Source organism: Phoenix dactylifera, chromosome 16, assembly GCF_009389715.1.
Source record: "Phoenix dactylifera cultivar Barhee BC4 chromosome 16, palm_55x_up_171113_PBpolish2nd_filt_p, whole genome shotgun sequence".
NCBI lineage: Eukaryota > Viridiplantae > Streptophyta > Magnoliopsida > Arecales > Arecaceae > Phoenix > Phoenix dactylifera.
The window spans coordinates 6,204,416-6,223,317 of record NC_052407.1 but is presented as its reverse complement, the minus strand read 5'-3'; the positions used below and the strand labels follow the sequence as shown (position 1 = coordinate 6,223,317).

General features: G+C 39.2%; 1 protein-coding gene across 1 annotated transcript; it reads right to left on the bottom strand.

Moving 5' to 3' along the window:
• Positions 1-906: 906 nt before the first annotated feature.
• Positions 907-15,586, bottom strand: LOC103709166 (extra-large guanine nucleotide-binding protein 1-like). Its single transcript, XM_008794393.3, has 8 exons — positions 14,264-15,586; positions 13,698-13,835; positions 13,511-13,615; positions 13,236-13,421; positions 7,212-7,389; positions 5,270-5,514; positions 3,043-3,212; positions 907-1,741 (listed from the first exon to the last, which is right to left on the bottom strand). Exons 1-8 carry the CDS (start codon positions 15,437-15,439, stop codon positions 1,156-1,158), a joined length of 2,784 nt encoding a protein of 927 aa, XP_008792615.2. The 5' UTR covers positions 15,440-15,586; the 3' UTR covers positions 907-1,155.
• Positions 15,587-18,902: the final 3,316 nt, after the last annotated feature.

The following is an 18,902-nucleotide window of genomic DNA, read 5'->3' as shown; positions in this document are numbered from 1 at the left end:
GGTCTGATTGGATGTATATTTGTATTTATGTAGCAAAAGTTGTTCATGATATCAATTCAACTGTGGTTCCTATCCTTTTGTCAGTCAATCTGCAGCTTTATTTTTCAGAGAATTTATTTTGAGTGCGTTTTTCCCTGTATGATGCGATTGAACATTATAATTAAGAAGTTATATCAGCCTATCCTGGTGAATCTAGTACTTGAAGACGGACAAAATTATTTGATTGATTAGTTTCTGTCTCATTAATTATCAAGAATTGGATAGCCGTGGATTGTAGCTCTAACTGGTAAATGGTAATTAATAAAATATAGTACCGCAATATGTCCTGCACTCATGTGATGATTCTTCTTTCAGATTTTTCATATTTTATGGAGTTAAATCCAACGGTTAATAGTTATTTCCTTTTACTACTATATTTCTTCTTCTTCTTTCCCTTTTTGTTTCTACCTTTTTCTTTTACTACTATATTTCTTCTTCTTCTTTCCCTTTTTGTTACTACCTTCTTTTTTCCTTTTCTTTTTGTTCTCCTGCCTTACTTCATTTCTTTTATATTTGCTTGTGGCATTCTAAAATAGTTCTGAAATCCAATTGCATGGAAAGAAAGATTAGTCTGAATTCTAAAGAGAGCTACTTAGCATATGACATTAGGCACTTGATATCAGAATCAATCATATGTCAGGTCGTATTATTTGTTTGTGTATTTGCTTGAATGGTTGGCTAGGAATTATCTTCCCCTAGGGCAGGAGGGTTCATTCTTCATTCCTGTCTTCATTTTAGCGGAAGATTTGTCGCTGGACAATTTTTTTCGATAGACTAGTTTTCCTTCCATCCCGATGAGAGATTTTTTTCTTTTTTTTGACAGTCTTATAAGGTAAGTCATTGCATGAACCAGCCAAACCATGTCCATTAAGCTATCAGTAGTCTGGATTATGCTGAGATGGGAAACTGAAGTAATCTATGCTGCAATTGTCAAGACGCTAAATATTCCTTGGGGATGGTTACAAGAAGACAGGAGGATTGAGGAGGCTTTCACCTCTTCAATTACATTATTACAAATAATGTATCCAATTGAAAGACATCTAGAGTGTAAGGGGGACAGTGGGGGAAAAAAAATGAAAAACCAGATCTATTTACAGACATTTCCCCCTCCGACCATCATTGAGAATAGGAGCTAGGCTCTGTGCTATCAACTGCTTCACCAAACGCCAGCCTCTCATCTTCCCACTTCAGAATCTCCCATGCATATCTGAGTGCTGCATCTACTGAATCTAAATCCAGCCCATTTGCTAAAGTGACATGCAATTTTCGCCCCGTAAGAGAATAAAATAACTTCTTAAATTTGACAGCAATGTAGTGAAAGGCCTGCTGAGCCATGGTGGCACCATTGCTGATGTTGCGGCTGTTATTGTTATTGGGGCGGTTATGACTTACCACTGGATTGAAGTCATCGAACCATTCGCACAAGGTGAGGGAGGCCATGTCTATCTTCTGCTCCAACAGATCGAATTTGTTGAGAATCAAAAGGAAATCCATCTGATCCAAGGCTGGATGACCAACAATGCTTTCAAAGAGTCTCTTGCTCTCCATCATCTTGTTTATACCCACTCCATTTGCATCTTCAAAGTACTCATCGTAGTCACTTAAGGCAACACAGAAGATAACAAGCCTAACATCTTCAAACATATCCAGCCACTTGCACTTCTCTCCCAAGCTTTTTGTATGCAGTCTGATGAGTTGATACCTGCAAAAATGAATAATTCAGAAGTTTAAAGTTTAGCATATTCTGATGTTAAAATTGAACTGAGCAATTAATGACATCTTATATTCAAGTTCGTATAATCAACTTTACATCATCGAATCACAAAGAAGCTTCAAGGTCATTAAACATGAGATGATAGCATATCTCTATCTGAAATAGGCTTCAAAACATAGATCAGCAACACTTGAAATTTACATAGGCATACCTTGTATATAGGGCTCGAAAGGGGCCAGGCTGGCCCAATGTCCATTGGGTTGGCTGATTTTTGGTCAGGCTTTGGTCCTAGCCCATGAGGGTTCATGCTTAGATTATAGTAGTCAAATGAAAATTAGGCCTGGCCTGAAACCCGACACAAAGCCTGACACCCCCAACCCCAACCTCTCTCTCCCTCCCTCCGCCAACACCCCCCCCCCCCCCCCCCCCCGCCAACCCAAAAACCTAATCCCATCCTGCCCCCTCTCCCTCCCCACTCGATGCTCTTCCCACCCACCCTCTCCCCCACAATCTCCTCTCTCCCCTCCTGATCCCTCTCACCCTCTCTCTCCCTCCCCATGATCTCCTGCATCTATCCCTCTCTCTCTCCACTTGATCCCCTTTTCCTCTCTCTCCACCCTCATAATCTCTCTCCCCCCTCATCTGGTCCTCCCTCCCCAACCCAATCTCCCCTCAACAAAATCCCTCATCCATAGAGAACAAAGCCCCACACTACATAGCCCCATGCCATCCCTCCCTCAATCCCCCCCCCACATCCCCCGCCATGTGGGCTTGAATTGGAATGGGCTTATTTGGGGTTCAGACGAGGCTCGGATCAAGCTCGGGCTGGACTTGAAATTAGAATTTTGGGTCCAGGCCTGGCTCAAAGCCTGAAAATTTTTCCAGCCCCAAGCCTAGGCAGCAACAAACTCAACCTAGCCCAACCCCGATCCTCCCCTACTTGTATACTTCTCATAGAGAAAATGTTAAATGCATGCTTATTGTACATCTAAACTACTTCTGCTATTAAATTTCTTATAAGATGTTAAAGTTTTAGTAAAGATGATAAAAGGGTGGGGTTCTATCAACTCCTCCCAGAGCAAACTATACATGTAGAAACTGGCTACCATGTTGCTCAATACTAGAAAAGCCTACAGTTTTATTTGTAGATCACATAGTTGATGCTTTGTTTTGGCACACTTAAAAACATAACTAATGTCATTAACCAACCTTTGAATAAATAAATGGTAGATTTTGACTCTGTCTTGCATGCATTATTGCAATCGCTGGAGCAGACATCTTATACCAACCTTATCAGTAATGTGTCAAGATGATCATCAACATCATTGCCATTTCCATCACCAGCCAAGCATGGAAAAAAGAAATCTGTGCATGCTAGTCCATTGGATGAAGTTATTCCATCAGCATAGAGGATATCCATATCGGAGGGTTCATATTCCACTCTACATATATCAACAACCTGAAAAGTGATGAATAACATTTTAGATTAAACGGGTAGCCTTTGCACATCATAAATAAGATACTACAAATATTTTTTATCCAGACAAAGTTTCAATCCACCAATTACTTTTGTTAGGTTGAAATTGTGTAACAAATAACAGACGAAAAGGATAAAATCCTCAAAGCTTATGTCCGCTGTGAGTTGATAATTAGTAAATACATATGACAGTAACAAGACAGTGTTATGACAACTAACAAGCTCCTGCCCGAAGGGAGGAGGGGGCTGGGCTAAGAAGCAAATTTGACTAAAAATCATATTTCCTACTAACGTTTTCTAGCTAGCAAATTCCACCCAACTCAATAGCCAAATTGACCAATTCCATGTTTCTGAGTGTCATATAGATACATGAAGCCTTTATACGTAGCAAATAGAATAAACAAAGATACTTGTCTGGTTGAGTTTCTCTTTTCCTCAGAAATGTACTTAACATACCTACACAAGGAAAATATGATACAGGGAAATAAACAACCTTTCCATCTAATGGGTTTGTTGATTTGTGGAATTGACAATTTGATCATTGAACAAGTAGCTTTTAACCATACAACCAGGGAAGCATATCCTGTCATATACTAGTTACAGGGGATAGGTTATTTGAAGTAGTTTTGGTTATTAATTTTATTATATCTTTACTATAATGTTCATGTATGTTCAAAGAGCTTCTTCTTGGTTGCTTTCAGGGTTCTACTTTAAGTAGGCTTAGTGCCTAAAAATCTTAATCTAGTTATAGTTTTGACTAAGAAGGAAATCTAAGAGTTACTAGGATTAAGTTAAAGAATACTTTAGGTGCAATTATGCATGGCAAATTCTAATTTTTTGTCTTTTGTTCATCAAGAAGTCATCTTCTATTTTCTCATGATCTAGTGTAACGGAATCTTTAAGATTGAGCTAACTTCAATTGCTATATGTTTGGCAAGTCATCATAGAAGCCACTACCTTTCCCCTTGGAAAAAATATTTCTTTCATTTTTTGTGCATTATGCGCCTAAGGCAAAGAAAACCTACTTATACAATGTCTTGTCCTGTAAAGATCTTTTCAGTTGTAACAAGTATCTTGAGCTTTTACTTCTTCCTCTGCATCATGATGTCAATGGTAACACCATCTTCAACCTAGGCAAGGATTCAGAGGGTCTATATGATCGTAAAGACTACATGCAGTAATCCACTTCATGCCTTTTTTTCCATATCGTACACTTCTCTCCTTCCATCTACTTATTTAAATCACTTCAAAATCCTTTGGAAAGTTAAAAACCTTGAGATCTGAGATTCGATCCTTGGCATCGGGACCCATCTTGCAGTGGTTCAATTAAGGCCCTCTTTGGGAAAATCCTGCCGGATCCGGCGAGATTTGGGAGGATGAGGAGGAAAAGGAGAAAGGGAGAGAGCAGGGGAGAGGAGCAAGAAGGGCGCAAGAGTGTCACGCTTGGCCAGTCCCCATGGGATGATAAAAATGATCTCTCATCTCTCAAGGTCATTTCTTTCAACCCAGGAGAATGGGGCAGGCGCGACCCCATGGGCTCTCCCTCTAGCCCTTCTGCTCCCCCATTCCTTCTCCACATTCTCTTTCCACCCTACCCAGCCAGTTCCCACAGGGTTTTCCCAAACATGCCCTAAAAGCAAATTCAGGCCTCCAGTCACATAACAGTTAGCTATTAAACTTCCTCCAGAATTTAATAAAACCATAAATCCATAGTTCCCTATACATAAACCTGCACGTCCGCCATGGCATTGTGAAGTCTCTCCCTAGTTCATTTTAGTTCGGCTTCCAAGTCATATCTAATGTTCAAATAATCAAGTCTTCAGGGTTTATTGTCCTCATCTCCTACTGAGGCCTACAGATCTCCTATTCCTTGAAATAGATTTCAAGAAACCCTTTTTACATACAAAGATGGAAGGTCAGGAATGAACTTCTGTGAACCAAAATGAGAAGTGATAAGAATCATTAATGTTAAGGAATAGAGAGCATTTATACTATGATGAAGATAATTTAGGAAAAGAAGAATGGAAAGTGCTAATTACCTGCTCTAAGAAATAACTGGCAACACTAGGGAGCAATCGTAGTTCATTTCTCCGCCTATATGTCGCTTGAATAGCAGCAGCATTCCACAATTCCTCGACTAATGGGGCATATACGCGAGTAGCAGCTGGGAAAACAGCTTCAAGGTTACCAGAAGCCATAATTTTGAGAAGCCAATCAGAAAATGCTTTCAGCCGTGGACTGATGTAGTATTCTGTCATATCATGTTCATCTGATCCATTGTTTTCTGCTACCAACAAATTTACCTTTAATACAGTTCTTAATTCATTACGCAATTAAACAGCAGTTTTGCATCATACCAAGTCACAGTGCAAAAGGTTCAGAGAATAAATTTGCTTAACATTTTTTAAGAAATGAACTTAAAACAGAGAAAAAGGAACAGAGCAATAGACCAGTGCTCACACCCTCTCCTCCAAATGAAGGAGGTTCCCTGTTCGAAGCTCAGGTGTCTCCCCAAGAAGTTGGACTCCACCAAGGGCAGGGGATGGGGGGAGAAGAGAAAGAGAGAGACAGAGAGAGAGGAGGAGGAGGAGGACAAGGACATATTCAGCTATATTAAGATATATCTGCTGAAAGTGCTTTTGGTATACAGTAAGAACTGAAAAACAAGATAACAAAAATATCAATACTCATAATGAATTAAGTGAAAATTTATGTGGTAGTAAAATAAGAAAAGAAACAAACAAGTTGCCAATGCAGTGTCACAACCAGGAATGTTTTAGAGTGTGTTATGAGAATAGAAATTTGCAAATCCCTAATGTAATTTAGAAAACATTCTATAACCAGCAATGCAAGTAGCAAATGTGAAAAAAACATCCTAACCCTTGGTTTCTCATAAAGGAAAGACAGGCCGGCCAAAACTTTGATCAAGAGAAAAAGGAACAAAGATAGATAGAAAAGTCAGCCATCAATGCATGTCGCCTCATATTTTGTGCTCTTTTATGATGACAATAAAAATCCATCTCTGAAAGAACTTTAAATCAGCATTAACGGAAAAATGTTTCATAAACGAGCACAAAAGATTATCTCCTCAAATAGAAGAGAAGAAGATGCAGTTGACATAACTCATGTCAGTACCAGCATCAGCTAGTAGTGACCGCCTTTCTAGCCCATTTGTGGTCATTTGTCAAGCTTCTAATCATGATGAGCCAAGTGCCGATAATTCTTTTAGATACCCAGATTCAACATTAACTCATTAACTGTCATGAAAGAAATTCAGAGAAACTACAAGAAATTACTAGAAGGATTTGACACGAATTCATCCCATGTCCAAAGTTCCATAAACATCCTGAACTTTCAACTTTAGAAAATAGAGCATCTAATGGTTCTTAACTTCTTATTATCGAGATATTATCCAAAGCATAGGACGCCAATATCCCCAACCCCTTTTTATCAAAGCACTTGCTAATCCTGATTCCCATTCAAATCAATTAATTTAAGAAAAATAAATTCCAGGAGGGAAGTTGCTTTACTAAATGTTTGCCTCACCTAAACCTCTTAGGTTCTTACTCTCTTTAATTTGAACCTGATCCAGTCTCAGAGGATACTAACTATCCAAAAGTCCTTGGATGATAAAGAATCATCATATAGGAGCAACCATCTCACCAGTTCGTTATCCCTTTAGGATCCATACTATAGCAAAGGCAACATATTACCCATCCATATTGCATAAATGTATATAGTTACCAGTTCAAAAACATTGATGACTCACTTTCAGTATCATAGCAACTGTCCGTTGGAACTCCATTATTCAGTGATTAATAATTGGCAGAAGCTATGAAATTCATATAATATGGTAGTTATATAATCATTGATTTGTCCCTAAAGAAATCAATATTTCAATTTCATGATATACAATTTCTTAATAACTTATTTGTACAAGAAATAAGAACAGAAATAATTGAAACTAGTTGAAGATCATACCTGGGCCTGAAGAATGAAATTGCTTGCTTTTCCTTTTGTCAGTCAAACTCTCTTCCTCAAACCATTCACGCCCCTCAAGTAGTATTCCAAGATAGTTATATATGTTTCTCTGTATCACAAGCTTAATATCTTGACGCTCATCCTCTGAGAAAGGAACACTTCCATACAAGAACTTGGCCTGAGATAAGTATTCAGCAAATTCAATCAGCTGGCTGATAATACAGGAGATGGAAAAAGAAGCTTCAAAGTGAACATGTCAATGTGTCATTATGCATTAGAAAATATATGTATTGATCTCTTTAATACAAAATTCAAGCGCATGGTATATTACAATAAGGGCAGAACAGTTGTAAGGAAGTCTAGTAGATCTAGAAGCATGTTGATTCGCCTAAGAGAAAAATAAGTTGCATTTTACACAATCATCCTCCTTAACATTTTATTACATACCAAGAGTTTGTACTAGCTGTAGCATGACAAACCTTACCAGAAAAATAGTTATGAGCATACAATGTGAACTCAAGCATCAAAGGAAACTTTTCAATACCCAATTCGAATGACAGACATGGCAGTTCAGAATGACTAACGAAGGGTTCAATCAGGAATCAAAAATGATAAGACCTCGCTAATGAAATCTAACTAGGCAACACATGGCAATGTAACACAGTATTATCAAGCCAGTGAGACAAAGTCCAAAAAATGTCTACTATAGTTTTCTGATCCTGAAAGCTCTTAATTTCACTGTGTATACAGCTATATTGCTTGAAAACTGTGCCATGTACGGGTGGGGTGGGGGGTTGTTGGAGGTTGACCACCCTAAGATTTGGGAATTTAGCCAATGATTTTTAAAACCGGACCGGACTGGTTGGTTCGACCAGTTTAACCAAGAATTGGTCGCCTATTTGAACCTGTTCAAAAGATATTTTAAAAGTAGTCAAAACTCGGTCAAACCTGAAAGAACTTGATAAACCGATCAGACTGGCCAGTCCGGTCTGGTTCTCGTGCTACCTCCCCGTAATTTAAAAGGAATCAAAACTCAATCCAACCTTGCAGCTATCATAATCGGCGAGTGAGGCATGCTACCTCACCCTAATTCCTCCTCCCTCAACTGGATCGAGCCACCACCGCCCTCCTCCCAAAGCTCCCTCGATCTCTCCCTTTCTCCTCCATATATAGAACCCACTGCCCAATCGGTGGCCAAAACACAGCCTCAGCCTCCTCACCCTCTTCCTCGTCGTTGCCTTCTACTAGTAAATGGAGGACCAAGCCCTCTTCACCGCAGTCACCCATCAAGACCACACTGCTCTCCGCCGCCGCCACTCAGCCATGGGCTTCGGCGAGGCTTGCCTCCTCCATCCTCTTTAGGGTCAACTCGGCTATCGAGTACCTCCTTATATCTGCCATGATGTCTCAACAGCGGCATCTTCATTACCTTAGTCACAGGGCTAGCTGTCAAATATTTGTTGTTTAAGAGCCGAGGGGAGGAGGAACTCATTGCCTTGGAGAACCGTTGTGCTTCCACCTAATCGGAACCTAATCGTTTGGTATTTGCCCTCAACTATATTTTTTTTGTTTTCAATTTGGATTTTATCTATAGAAATCGTGTGAATTATGGCCCAATCATTCATGTGATTGAAAAAAGATAAAATTGTTGAGTTTAAATGTGTAAATGGTTTTGGTGATCTAGTTTGGGGATTGAAGAATTGAGTTTGAAAATTAAACAGAGAAAAGCAAATGAAAAAGACAAAAAAGAGTTTTTGATTGAGCTAGGTTCATATTATTTTGACTTATTTGCATGGATTTGGTGTTCGTTAATCGAAAAATAGGTTAAAATGTATTTTTATATTTGCTAATTTTTTTCTATTTTTAAGATTTTTTCTTATTTTTCTATTTTCCTTTTTTTAGATTTTTTAAAAAATAAAATATAATTATGATGTATTGAATTTTTAGAATTTTTTTCTATTTTTTGGAAATCGGGAAGCTTGTCGGTTCACTGTCTGATTTGGTTTTAAGAATATTGAATTTAACCAACTCCTATTGCTGAGGTCTTTTTTTTCTTTCTATGGGATTCGAGCCGGCCCAATCCAAAGCTACTCCTAGATATTTATGAATATAGGCCTAGCCCAGTCTGTAATCCTACGATTTTGCTAGTTGTATTGTCCTAACCCAAGAATCTCATATAATTTTCAGCCAAATCATCCAAACAGGCCCTAATTTGGAAGAGATCTGCTCCATCCAAAATTGGAATTTAAGTAACCTTATGACTCGTAATCTATAATGATTTACTCCATTCCAACTGTGCATGGCAATTCGTCATGGTCTGAAATTCCCATCCACTTATTTTCTTTTAGGAAATTCTAGCGGCTCATCACAAGGCAAACCATGATGTCAGACCATAATCAAAGCCCCCCTCACCCCAAGCCGCCGCACTCCCCCCCTCCCCCCCACCCCCCACCCCTCCTCCCCCCCCGCAAAAAAAAAAAAAGATTCCTTCTAGATTTTATTTAATTTCTTAATCCGGCAATCACTGTACTAAATAAGCAATTTAAGGATCCACTGTTACGAGATATTTTTTTACTGTAAATTGAGCATATAGAGAAGAGGCATTGAGAGCCTCAGCAAGCATCACTAATTAGCATAGGTATATAATTTTTTTTACTTTCTTTTCTTTTTTCTTTCATTATTAAGCAGTAGTATGATGTTTCTGGTGACACCATTTTGGACTTTAAGTTGAAAGATAGGCAGTCTAAATACTGCCCAGAAGGTGATAAATAAACAGATGCACATACAATTACCCAAAATCTTAAAGAAAACAATTTTAAAAGCCAATTTAAAACCTATGATTACATAAGACTATTAGTTTTCTAGAGATGCACCTATAAATATTCCTAAAATATTCTTCCAATTTGTTTACCTAGATCATGATTGGAAATTGAAAAACAAGAAAACAAAAAAAGTATTAAATTGAAATTCGTGTTTGCTTTGTATGCAATCATGATAGTTTGCAGACTAATCGTAGATCATGGGATGCTATTATTGCCTCTGCTTGGGCAAAGTACTAGCTCCACCACTATGCTGATATAGTTCTATGAACCACCTTCCAGTACCCCAGCCCTCCATAGCCAAGGAATTGTTTGCTCATGTAGCCCAAAGATCTAGTTCTTCCCTTTATCCTCAAAGCAAAGTAATACTTTCATGTTCAATATATGCCTTCCAATGTCCACTTCTGCTCTTTCTGCAGCACTTCTACTTGACTACAAGCAACACAAGTAAAAATATCCCAGTGCTCCACGGGAAGTTTGTCATGTATAATCCTATTCGCCCTAATACATGTAGAAACTTATTAACAATTTCTAATAAGTTTGCTGCCGTAGACTTTCTCATTCAACATGGATTTATCTAAGCATCACTGGATAGAGTAATAATGGCTTTGTAAAATTCTACCAGATCAATGTACCACCATGGTTGAGTCTTTTAACTGACATTAATAATGGAACTTGATGACATCATATTCAAGAGCAAAATGATGTTTTTGATCTCAAATAACTGCCATGCTCCTTGTGACCAAATAACCTGAGGTCTTCTCATTACTTCAGGTGGCTCACGTTTCTATCAAGGAGCGATCTTACCAATAACTTACATAATGAAGATTTATTCTTTTTTCAATCAAGAACCTTTTTTCCAAAATAACTAACATATTAATTCTTATACATGGTTTATACATGTCCTTATCATAATAATTGTAAAGAATCTTGTTGAGAATCTTCTCAAGCATCTTCTCACACAACATATATCATGCTGCTAGAGATCTACCCAATCCATCATAATCTACATCTCATCTACTGCAGCACATTTCCCTTTACTATCCAACAACTTGCCCTGTATAAGTCCATGATTATTCTGCCTCCTTTTTAACCTTTCCTTCTCCATCAGGCTTATAAGACATCTGCATCTTGGTAACAGCTTGAAGATACGGCTGGGGAGGGGGAGGGAGAGAGAGAGAGTATAAACCTTGTTCCTTCATAGTGCATAGCCATAAATGCATCTTTTATCTAGGGCCAGCTTTAAGGATCCCCTTTTGCTATATCAAGAGCTTCATGGCTACATCATCCATTAGTTCATTTTACTCAATCTTCTCTGTAACACTTTCATTGTTTCTTCCCAACTCTTAGAAAAAACAGGTTCAGGTTCAAAAAATGTTAGAGCAATCAATATTCTAGGAAAAGTTTGAAGGCTGAAATTAAAAAAAAAAAAAGAATAACAATAATTTATCATTAAGGATATTAAACTAAAAGTAATTATGTTGAATGTCATGATTCATTAGGGTTCTGATACCAGGCACTAGTTTTAACTGATGTGACCTAACTTGATTTGAATTATATGGTTTAACTCAACTTGTGAACTGACTGTGCTACTAACAGATGATATGGTGTTAACCACTGAGACATGAAACATGACCTACTGCTACCCCATCCCCACCAAAAATGAAACTGTCTCATTATTCCATACAAAACCACTATACCAAGCTCTGTCTAATTGTTTAACACAACATAATCCACTATTGACAAATGCAATTGGACCTCAATATTATTGGTGGCAAGTTCAACGATCATATGTAAAATTACAACGACTAAGTTTAATCCTTGTTAATAGGCTTTCAGCACGTAAAAGCTCATTGCCTTAGCCAGTACAATATCTAACATTTGTCGCTGCAGCCTCATAAACATCACTAAGATCTTAATGTATACCCTTCGATAGCTATTCTCCACATTAAAGAAAAATACCAAAGAGGATCCTTTTCTTATTACTTTCCAGCATAAATTGATTCCTCTTAGCAACAATATTGGCACAAAGCTTGATATTGTTAATGACTCTGAAACTGTCTTAGTTAACTAACCTCTCATGTTGGTCCTCCTACAGAGTGTGATGCAAGTCTACACTAATGATCACAGCCACTTTCTTTGCAATTTGCATGTGAATATGTTTTATAAAATACCAATTGTCTTTTTCTTTTTGTTTTTAACTTGTGAAGTATATTCTCATATTTTTCTACCTAGAATCACCCACAAGAATTAAGCATGCTAAAAGCACACAATGGTCCAAATTTGGAGAAGTAGTGCTCATGATTTTAAGTTAGAAACTGGAAAAGTGCATAAGAGTTCACATGGCAGTAATAAATTTCATTTTAGATATTTTTGTAGCTCTTGTATTCCCTCTTAAGATGGTTGGGATCTTGTATCCATCTCTTGAGCATAAGCACAAGAATTGTCAGCTAAAATTGAATAAAAAATCTCGATACTCATAAAATACTATTTCATTTAACGGAGAAATATAAATATCACCAAATTGCCATTTATTTTGATTTCCTACAGCATCATAAAGCAAAAAATATTCCCTTGTGACACACAAAAATCAAAGATTATAAGAGTGACAATCGCATTTGTAATCTTCAGTATGTTTTATCCAGACATTGCATCTTGTCCTGATGCAAGAGTTGAAAACCAAAGCTCTTGATATGAGAGTGCCTAGGAAGCATCTATGCAAAATGATAGATATCATAAAATAACAAAAATAATTGTGCTATTTTTTATCAAAATACATAGTACTGCAGTTCATGAATGATAAATGGTATGATGTTAGCTAATACAGCTCATACTAAATTATGGTTGAGTTGTTAGCATGTGATAGATATAAAAGATGACCAATTGAAAACTAGAAGAAAAGCATCAAAATGAGCTGGATCCAAACAGGCCATGGGACATGGGAAGAAGATTCTGGCTAATGATTACTAAGACCATGTTTAAGGCCTATAATTTGCTCTCAACTTTCTCGAATACTTCTTTTTGTCTAATTTAAAATTTTTGGTAATATTATACATATAGTTGGTTGCACTCAGCATCAATTTAGATGCTTTCATGCTTCAACTACACGTATGATTGTAGCTCAAACATAAATAGGTACATGTAACTGTATGTATATATTTGTGTTCGTGCATGGATAGATATGTGTCTATTTAATCTGCAATACCTGTTTAAATATGGTACTTGTCCCTGATCCCTGATCCCCAACCAAAAGAAGCCTCCGGAGTGTCTTTTGTTCAAGGTAGTCAGGAACAGCTCTATTGACCATGTTATTCACTTCTTCACCAGAAAGATTTGATGGATTACTAGGAATAGGCAATGATAAAACAGGGCCAAGCAGCTTTAGTATAGGCTGCCAAACAAGTAGTCAAAAACGTATCAATTTCAATATGATCTACAAAATGAAAATAAAAAGTTTGAAGGAAGAAGATCGGGGCTCACCTTCCCCCAAATCTGGCCTTTTATATTCTTCTGCCCCTCTTCCTGGTATGTCCCATCAGCATTCACCCAAAAGTGAGGCTTCCCGGCACATTGAACTCCTGCCCACTACAACATAGACATGTTTGCATCTGGTTCTATAACCAAATCAAAAATTTAAATGCTCATATATAATGGTTTGTTGATAAACCTTAAGCATCCGCAGCTCAACTTTTGTAATCTCTCGTCCATTAATCAAGACTCCAGTGTTCCCATTGCTTGCATTTTTCATAATATTGCCCCCAACATTCAGATTTGGACTGATGACCTTGTGAGGTTTGTGTCCTTGCTGTTAATTCGTTCATCAAAACAAATCCAAACAACTTGCTGAGCCTTTTGCAAGTACTCTAATGACTAAGCTCATGCACTTTGCCAAACAAAGGACAATTCTTGACTTGAAAAGATGAATGCTAGACTACATTTGATTGAATACGAACCCATAACATGAAAACCTTTTAGAGTATGTTTAAACAACAGAAAATGAGATCATATTGGCAAACATTGATCCTTATTGCACTATCAAAACACTTCAGTTTCTTATAGAAGTGATAAAGGGAGAAAGTAGATGTTTTTCATAATTCACACAATGAGATAGACTTATTTCAGAAAACTAAAGAAAAACTTTCGTGGATTCCGCAATCAAAACTCCAGTAATTGGGTTCAACTTCTTCGAAGAAAAAAATGTAGTGGGTATGCATATGCCAGTTGTTTGCTCACCTTTCCCCAAAATCCCGAGAATTTATCATACCAATAGTATCCTGGCTTCAGCTTAGAGGGCGGGCACGGACAGCTCTGCAACAAAACCATCTCCTCTTGGGTAAGTTTCTTCTCATTCACACAAATATCGTCTGGTCTTAGCTGGTTCGCCTCGCAGTCCATCTCAGACCTCATCACCTGCTGGACTTCCAACGAACTCAGTAATCTCTTAAGCATTCGGGAGGGCTTCCCCAATTTCTCCATCTTAGTCTCCATTATCGAAGACCCAATGCAAGAAACACACTTTCTCCCTTCCGGCATGGAGCCCATCGCCCACAGTACACATCCACTGCAGTACTTTGCGTCGCAAGCCAAGCAAGCCTCCTTTTCTGTGAATCGGCTCCCTTTCAAGCATTGGTAGCATGCTTCCTTCTTTACCCTCCTCCCCCGAGGAGATAATCCAATCGCCAGGGAAGCCGGGCCACTGGACCGGGCGGAGTCTTGGAACGTCACGACCACAGCTCTCTTTGCCTCGGGATTAAGGGCCTCATCATCCCCCAAGGCCGACGACCGGAATTCAGACTCCGAGCTGAGAGCCGACTCCGTCAAAACCCTGCCATGAACCGTGTCGTCCGGCGAACCCTCCAATCTCTCGCCTTTCTTGAACTCGCTGGAGAACCCCACCACGCCGGAGCTGCCGGTGCCCTCCCAAGAACCCTCGAACCCCTCGCCCTCCTTGACCTCGCCGGAGAACCCCAGCACACCGGAGCTATCAATACCCTCCGAGGAACCGTCGAACCCCTCGACCTCCTTGAATCCCACCGCGCCGGAGCTGTCAATAATACCATCCGAGAGCTCCGCGGAGCGGTCGGGGAACGCGGCAGACCCCAGCGCGCCGGAGCTGCGAACCTCGACGGAGTCGAGGCGGTCCATCGCTGTGTGGTTCTCGATGACAGAGGTAGGTGATGCGCCGGCCGGGTCGACGGCGAGTCGCCCGATCTTGGAGCGCTTCTTCAGCGGGCCTGGGGACGGTAGGGACGGGACGACGGGGATCCGCCCGATCTCGATGGGGATAACCTCGGGGATGTCATATGGAACCGGGGGGCCATGGTACTCGATGGCAAAGGGGTAGTCGGCGGAGTCCACGGCCAGCGGCGGAGCGCCAGCGGGGAGCATCTTCTTCAAGAGCCGCTCCATTTCCAGCGATCGATTGACGCCAGATCTCTAGACCAGATCGGAATCCATTCTGGAGTTAATTCGGGGCTCCGATGGTGGAATATTTTTCACGAACCCTAACCCCAACCCTAGCTTTTCTCCCCCCCTCCCTTTCGAACTTTCAAAGCACCCGCGCATGAGGGAGGGAAGGGAAGGGAGTGGGAAGGCGACGAGGACGCGGGAAGGCAAGGAGTGGGGCCCATCGAGGACAATGACCTGGCGGTGGTTGATTTGTTGGACCCACAGCATCTTATCTCTGCTTGGAATCTTCGATGGGGCCCGCCGTCTTTCCTGAGCCGTTGAACTTGTCAGACACGGTACACCGTAGTCTGGGGCACGAGGTTGGAAGAAAGAACGGGGAACAGCGTTCGGTCTAGCAAACGGGTGGTTGCCACGTTGCAGGTGATGCGTAGGGTCCAGGTGTAGCCGGCGTCCCGCACTGTGTGGGTCTGCCGAGAAATGATCCTAGCTCTTCTCATTATTCTCTCTCTTTATGATGTTAATAATAATTATCAAAGTTAAAACCTTGTGTTAGTGTTCCAAGGGACTTGGAGTACGATTTCGGTTCAGTTTTGAGTCAAATTTCATACGATAGCGAGTGAAACTGAATTTTATCATCTAGATACAATGTTTGAACTGCTATCAGTCAATTAAAACGTCTAGTCATGTCTGATTTAATTGATTTTGTCTTGAGCCAAACTATTAGTTTGGAGATTGTACGCAACTGGCTGGAGTAGATTTAGGGTGTAGAGACTGTTAATTTGATTGTGCTTTTAGTTGGATTAGACTTGTCTAAGCCAGCCCACTTGCTCTTCTATCGTTGTGTCATCTTAGCAATACATGGCAAAGTAAGTATGGTATGGCATCCTTTTTATACGTCTTATCAAATGGTGGTGGTATTAATTATATATTATATAAAAATTTAGAGTAAATTCCAAAAGGGTCACAACATTACGGTCATGCATTTACAAACGCCATGCACCAATGCCACAACATTGCGGTCGTGCATTTACAAACGCCATGCACTAATGCCCCGCATTGCAGGTGATGCATAGGGTCCATGGTGTAGCCGGCATCCTTCACTCTATGTTTGCCGACAAATGATCCTTGCTCTTCTTTATTATTCTTTCTCTCTTTATGGTGTTAATAATAATTATCAAAGTTAAGCCTTAGGTTAGTGTTCCGAGGGACTTGGAGTATGACTTGGGTTCAATTGTGTCAAATTTCATAAGATAGTGAGTGAAACCAAATTTTATCTACTTGATACAATGTTTGAACTGACATTGGTCAAGTATAGAGTCTAGTCATGTCTGATTTAATTGATTTGGTCTTGAACCAAACTATTAGTTTGGAGATTGTACGCAATTGGCTAGAGTAGGTTTAGGGTATAGAGTCTATTAATTTGGTTGTGCTATTAGTCAGATTAGACTTGTCTAGGCAAGGCACTTGCTCTCTACCATCATGTCATCTTAGCAATATATGGCAAGATAAGTGTGATACGGCATCTTTTTTATAGGTCTTATCAAATAGTGATGGTATTAATTATATATTATATAAAAGTCTAGAGTATACGTCAAAAGGGTCACAACATTGCGGTCATACATTTACAAACGCCATGCACCAATGCCACACTCTTTTCATAGAGAGCAAAATGCACTAATGGACCATTTGCAATTAAAATCTTGACATCTGAGGGTTTGCAATCATTTATAGGATAGCCATGATTTGCCCTGAAGTGTAATTTTTTTTATAATAAAATTCCTAGTAACTACTTTTTGAAGATCCAAAATTAGGTATAGCATGACCTAGATAGTTGCATGATAGTGTTATCTACCTACAATGGTGAAACTAAAGCTTGCATTTAGCGAAAGTTGAGAAATTTAACTATGCGTATTGATAAACAATAGCTTTTCTAATTGCCTAATTTTCATGTTTGTTCCAATGATATGAGCCAAAAGAAAGTCCAGGATTCCTCAATGCGACCAATGATCGTAGCTTTTTGCCCGACTCATGCCTAACCCTGACTCCTAAAAATCAAAATGATTACATGTTTATATATGACCTATAAATAGAAATCCATAAATTACATGGCGATACATAATAATAATAATAATAATATAATCCATTCTTGGCTAAGAGCGAGGATACACCCCCTCCATGTATCAACACAACACTACAAATCCACTTGGATTTGTTAGGACACCTAGATAAATAATCAACCTAATAATAAAATATGTGGTAGAGGGTAGGAATGTGTCGGCAAGGGATTTAGCACATGGGTGATAAAATTTTCTGTGAGAAAATTTGGACCGCATAGTATATAAAAAATAAAGATATTGAAGAACAACTTTCAGTAGGGATCCAATACTCTCAAAATTAGGGATTGTATAATCTGCAAAGTTTCCAATTCCATTGATTTTCCCTACATTGACTGATTTTTTTCTCTTTTAGGGCTCGTTTGGTTCGCAAAAAAAAAAGAGAAAAAGTGTGGTCAACGGAAAAGTAATGAGATGTCTCTTGTTTGATTGGAGTTTTCAAAGGAGAGGGACGGAAAAGTTGTATTCCCATGGAAATCTGATTCCCACGTTTCATGGAAAAGTCTTTCCTATGAAAAATATGGAAAAGTTATTTTTCCGTGAGCCGAAAATCACTTCATTTTTATTTTTTTTAAAAAAACCCTTCAGCATTAAAGAGCCATTAAAGACCTAATTCTTGTTAAGGGTATTTAGAAATTACACATAATTTTTTCAGAAAAGTGGATGGTCAACCAAATATAAGCACTCTAGAAATCTGTCACTTTTCCATTGTCAACCAAACATGTCAAAAGTACTTTTTCAGGCATTTTCTTTCTAAGAATCTGCTTCTCAGAAATCATATTTGTAGGAGGAAAATGCTCCCCGCGAGCCTTTAAAGATCTCATTGATGGGGGAGTAATCTCCCAAATAGTTAGTCTAGTGTCCAAGCAGACCCTTCATGCCTTGAGATAGGGAAACGTTAGCTGGTTACCTTGTATTACAACTTAGGGATTTCTTTTCCTTTTTTTTTTTTCTGAAGAGGAAGAGGATCCAAGTCCCTCTTACATACCCAACATTCATAACATCCATTCTTAGAAGATCATGCAGTTCTACATGCAACTGAACTGAAATATCCCTCAAAAAACAAAACAGAGAAAAACAAAAACATGAAGTCCAGCGGCAAGCCAATCCCTTACCTTGTTACATCTTAGTGATTTGAACGAAATAAGATACAGGAGTTCATAGGCTCCTCCGACTGCCTCGCAGCACTCTACCTTTGGTTATAAGAAAGTCTAGTACCGCCAACCGGTAACAGGAAAGATTCAGGGCGGCGCAAAGAACTTATCCAGCTTGGAATCCGTGAGGGCTCCACCTTGAGTTTACTCATGGGTCCTGGCCTTGCTTATATGTGGGCTGGACCAGCCCAAAGC

Excerpts from the sequence above, each read along its gene's own strand:
- LOC103709166 (XM_008794393.3), bottom strand. The coding sequence starts at position 15,439 with ATGGAGCGGCTCTTGAAGAAGATGCTCCCCGCTGGCGCTCCGCCGCTG. Across the intron at positions 13,836-14,263 it reads TCTCGGGATTTTGGGGAAAG|CAAGGACACAAACCTCACAA; the intron begins GTGAGCAAACAA and ends ACGAATTAACAG. Across the intron at positions 13,422-13,510 it reads AAGGCCAGATTTGGGGGAAG|CCTATACTAAAGCTGCTTGG; the intron begins GTGAGCCCCGAT and ends CTTGTTTGGCAG.